General features: G+C 44.3%; 1 protein-coding gene across 1 annotated transcript; it reads left to right on the top strand.

Moving 5' to 3' along the window:
* The first annotated feature begins 804 nt into the window (after nt 1-804).
* Nucleotides 805-3764, top strand: sart1 (spliceosome associated factor 1, recruiter of U4/U6.U5 tri-snRNP). Its single transcript, XM_032564222.1, has one exon. It carries the CDS (start codon nt 1156-1158, stop codon nt 3469-3471), a length of 2316 nt encoding a protein of 771 aa, XP_032420113.1. The 5' UTR covers nt 805-1155; the 3' UTR covers nt 3472-3764.
* The last annotated feature ends 751 nt before the right edge of the window (nt 3765-4515 follow it).

Genomic DNA, 4515 nt, shown 5'->3' with positions numbered 1-4515 from the left:
AGGTGGCAACGCAATGCAACAGGCAAAACTATAGGATGTGGAAAGCTGTCACCGCCACGTTATGAGTGGCATTTTGTTGAGACAAACGTTAAAATGCTGTACTGTCCCAAGGATTTTGGGTCAACTTGCGACTATTTAGTCTTTTGTGACACTATGATGCATTCCTCTTTGGTTTCAAATTATATAGCAAATGAAAAAATGTTTTAAACTTATTTACATGTCTGAATAGAAATGAAGTTTGTTCTTCATGTCTTTATTTGGTTTTACATTTTACATTTAGCATTAGATCATGAACTTCATATTTTTATCAGTGATGTGAAGAACAAACTATTAACACACTTATTGTGACACCACTGATTTAAGATTGTTTAGTCTTTACTCTTTTTTTCTCAAGAAGTAAAGTTGGCTCTTTAAAATAAATTAAACCTGAACTATTTTATGCTATTTCTTATAATAATAATAATAATAATAATAATAATAATAATAATAATAATAATAATAATAATAATAAAATTACATCAGACTTAAATAGTGCTTTATTGGTATACTCAAAAGCGCTTCATATGAAATCAGTCATTTTCATTCACGCACACATTTATATTTTGTTAAGGCTGTTCTAATTGAGTGTACTTGTTTAGAAGGAAAATACATATGTACTGACTTTTAAAGATTGTGTAATATACATGGCTGTTCATTATTTTTATAATGAAGACGCGTGAAAGACAATATTTTCGAGTTCATCTCCTGCTGGGAATCCAATCCAGCTAGGTGGCGCTAGCTCACCTTATATTGCTCTGCGAGCCGCCTGATAACTGCAGAAGAAGAAGAAGGTTGTCGTTCGACATTCGTTTCAACTTTAGCGTCGTGAAGGGTTGTGGATTTTAAAACTGGACTGAAAAACACAAATCATCAAAGCTCGAGCATCTTAACTTGCGCTTTGTGGATATCGGAGCTCGAAAACAAGATCTAAGTTTCTTCGAAATGAGTGAGTTGTGTCATCGTGGTTCATTTAGCCTCTGAAGCTAACGTTAGCTAGCTTAAGAGTGAAAGCTAGCAGCATTTTCCTCGCTAGCCCATCTAAATAAGGCTCTAAGCGATTCAACCTTCGCGGACCCACTCGTTTGGGCCTCATAGTTGTAACCAGCACAGGAAGCGATGGGCTCTTCTAAAAAACACAAGGAAAAGAGCCGCGACAAGGACGCAGAGGATCGTCGTCGCGAACATAAGAAACATCGTCACAAGGAGAGAGAAAGAGATGTGTCGGACCGTGATAAAGACAGACGAAAGCGCTCCAGATCCAGAGAAAAGAGCAGGCGGGAGAGCCACAGCAAGGCGGAAAGAGGCCCCGGGGAGCCCCGAGTAAAGAGGGAGAAGGTGGACCCTGGTTATGAGGAGAGCGGCGCGGAGATCCAGCCCCAGAGCACCAGCGGAGATGCCTCCCTCAGCATCGAGGAAACAAACAAACTGCGCGCTAAGCTGGGCCTGAAGCCCCTGGAGCTGAACGAGGGCAAAAAGGAGCTGGGGACCAAGGAGGCGCCGATGGTGGCGGAGACCATCAACCCCGTTCTGATCCGACAGCAGAAGGAGATGCGAGAGAAGCTCGCCGCTATGAAAGAAAAGCGCCTGCTCAATCAAAAACTGGGTAAAGTCAAGGCAATCGGCGACGATGACTGGCTGGACGACACAGCCGGTTGGGTGGAGAGAAGCAGGACGCTGGCCAAAGAGAAGGAGATGGCAGAGAAGCGAGCCAAGCTCCTGGAAGAGATGGACGAAGAGTTTGGAGTCAGCAGCCTGGTGGAGGAGGAGTTTGTTCAAAGCAAGCGGGACTCTTATTCCTCACAAGATCTGAAGGGTCTCAAAGTGCAGCACAAGGTGGACTCCTTCACCGAGGGCCAGACCGTTGTCCTGACCCTGCAGGACAAAGGTGTGCTGGAAGAGGAGGAAGATGTGCTGGTAAACGTGGGACTGGTGGACAAGGAGAAAGCTGAAAAGAATGTGGAGCTGAAGAAGAAGAAGCCCGACTATAAGCCCTATGAGGAAGAGGAGAGTGTGGACGACATGGTCACCTTCAAGCCGCACACTGTGCTCTCAAAGTACGATGAAGAAATCGAGGGCGAGAAGAAAAAGAGCTTCCGGTTGGGCAGCTGGGGCTTTGCGGACGGGGAGCGAGAGCGCGAGCTTCAGGCGATGAAAGAAACGCTGCGGAATCAGGCTCAGTCCCTGGATATGCCCGCTCTCACCATCGCCTCCGAGTACTACACGCCTCAGGAGATGGTCGGCTTCAAGAAGACGAAGCGCAAAGTCAAAAAGATCAGGAAGAAAGAGAAGGTGACGATCTCAGACGAACTTCTGGACGACACCCGCACCTCCGACTTCGGCTCCAGGGCGCGAGGCAGAGGCCGCCGACAGGCGGAGGAGGAGCAACAGGAAAGCGAAGAGAAAGTTAAAGATGGCGGCAGCTGGCCGCATGAACTGCCCCGAATGTCCGACGACATCAGGACGGCAGAGATGGATATAAGCGACGAAGATGATTACGTTCCTCCTGAGCCGGCTGTGATTGAGGAGGACGAGGCGGAGCAGGAGCTCCAGAAGCAGCTGGAGAAGCAGAGGAAGCTGAGGCAGAAGCAGCTCCTCAAAGACTCTGGGGAGAAGGTGGCAGCGCAGATCAAAGTCCTGGCTAAAGGCGACGACGACCACGATCCAGAGAAGAAGAACAACATCGTCTTCAACGCCACCTCGGAGTTCTGCAGAACTCTGGGGGACATTCCGACGTACGGACTGTCTGGAAACCGGGAGGACCAGGAGGACATCATGGACTTTGAGCACGAAGAAGAAAAAGACGACGGCGGAGGTTCAGATTCTGAAATTGACGAGAACATCGGATGGAGCACCGTTAACCTGGACGAAGAGCAGCAACAGGTGGACTTCTCCACGGCCTCCGCCACCATTCTGGACGAGGAGCCCATCGTTAACTCCGGCCTCGCGGCTGCATTGAAGCTGTGCACCAACAAAGGCCTGCTGGACACCCAGATGCAGAAGGTGGCCCGCGTCAAGGCAACGAAGGGGGCCCTGCCCAACGACAACTACTGCATCGAGGACAAGATGGGCTTCGACGACAAGTACAGCCGCAGAGAAGAGTACAGAGGTTTCACGCAGGAATTCAAGGAGAAGGACAGCTATAAGCCCGACGTCAAGATCGAGTATGTGGATGAGTCCGGGCGGAAGCTCACTCCGAAGGAAGCTTTCAGACAGCTGTCGCACCGATTCCACGGGAAGGGTTCTGGAAAGATGAAGACAGAGAAGAGGATGAAAAAGTTGGAGGAAGAGGCGCTTCTGAAGAAGATGAGCAGCAGCGATACTCCTCTCGGGACGGTGGCTTTGCTCCAGGAGAAGCAGAAATCTCAGAAAACCCCATACATAGTGCTTAGTGGGAGTGGGAAGAGCATGAATGCAAACAACATCACTAAATGACTTCCTGGTCCGATGTGTAGCATAGAAACACGCAGACATACCCAGAGATCTTTTTAGATAATTCCTTGATTTTTTTTTTTTTTTTCTTCGTCCTAGCTGGTTAAAAAAAAAAATCTGATTACAAAAATGTTGAATAAAATCAGTGCAACTATAAGACAGTTTTATTTGTGTTGTGGATATTTTCAGTTGCAAGATGCAGTCAGTGTCATAATTTGGAACTTGAATATAGAAAAGACAAAAATGCATCTAAAATTCTGAACATGTTTTAAAATAAAGATTGGTGAAATTATAAAGCTCTTCTCAGTGGTTTTTACTTTAAAACAGGTTAAATTCACTTTATGCAGCTTATCTGACGTGTAACTGGATAAAATCTGAAGACTATTAATACTGTTGTATTAAACAGCTCAGTTGACATAAAACTACTAAGAATTTACGAGCTGTTTGGTTCTGTATGAAATAAGAATTGAGCTGTTTCACATTTAACTAAGAAGATGTTTGGCTCTGTTATGTATAGACATGATTGAAGTACCTTTGAAAATGTTTAGCTCCTACCCCTAAATGACAACAAATAAGATTTAGCCTGGGATAGTCAACGTAAACTGAACAAAACTACTTTCCCATTTCCCAAGAATGGAACGAAATAGACATTTTTACCCAGTTTATTTAACAGCAACAACCTTAAATGAGACAATATCAAAGATTTTACATTTAAAATATTACATAATAAAAATCTAATAAATTGCATCAAAGAATATCTTAGGTTGAAAGTATTAAATTCGATAAGTGAAAGACCATGTATGTTTTGCTGCATTCATGTATGTTTTGCTGCATTTTATTTTTAATAAACAATTTTATCTGAATTTACACTTTTTGAAAAACTCATAAAATACAATAAAAAACACTGCATATTTAATTATTAGATTTGCTGTATTTGCACTGCCGGTTGTTTTTTAGTAACATATCACTCTAGTTTGATATGTCAGCCCTGTATGTGAACGTTTTGCAAAGTTTATTCCTACGTTCAGTCGACGTGATTTGAACCAT

This window comes from Xiphophorus hellerii, chromosome 5, assembly GCF_003331165.1.
Source record: "Xiphophorus hellerii strain 12219 chromosome 5, Xiphophorus_hellerii-4.1, whole genome shotgun sequence".
Lineage (NCBI taxonomy): Eukaryota > Metazoa > Chordata > Actinopteri > Cyprinodontiformes > Poeciliidae > Xiphophorus > Xiphophorus hellerii.
Note: the sequence above shows the minus strand (reverse complement) of the source record. Positions and strands in the feature narration are given on the sequence as shown.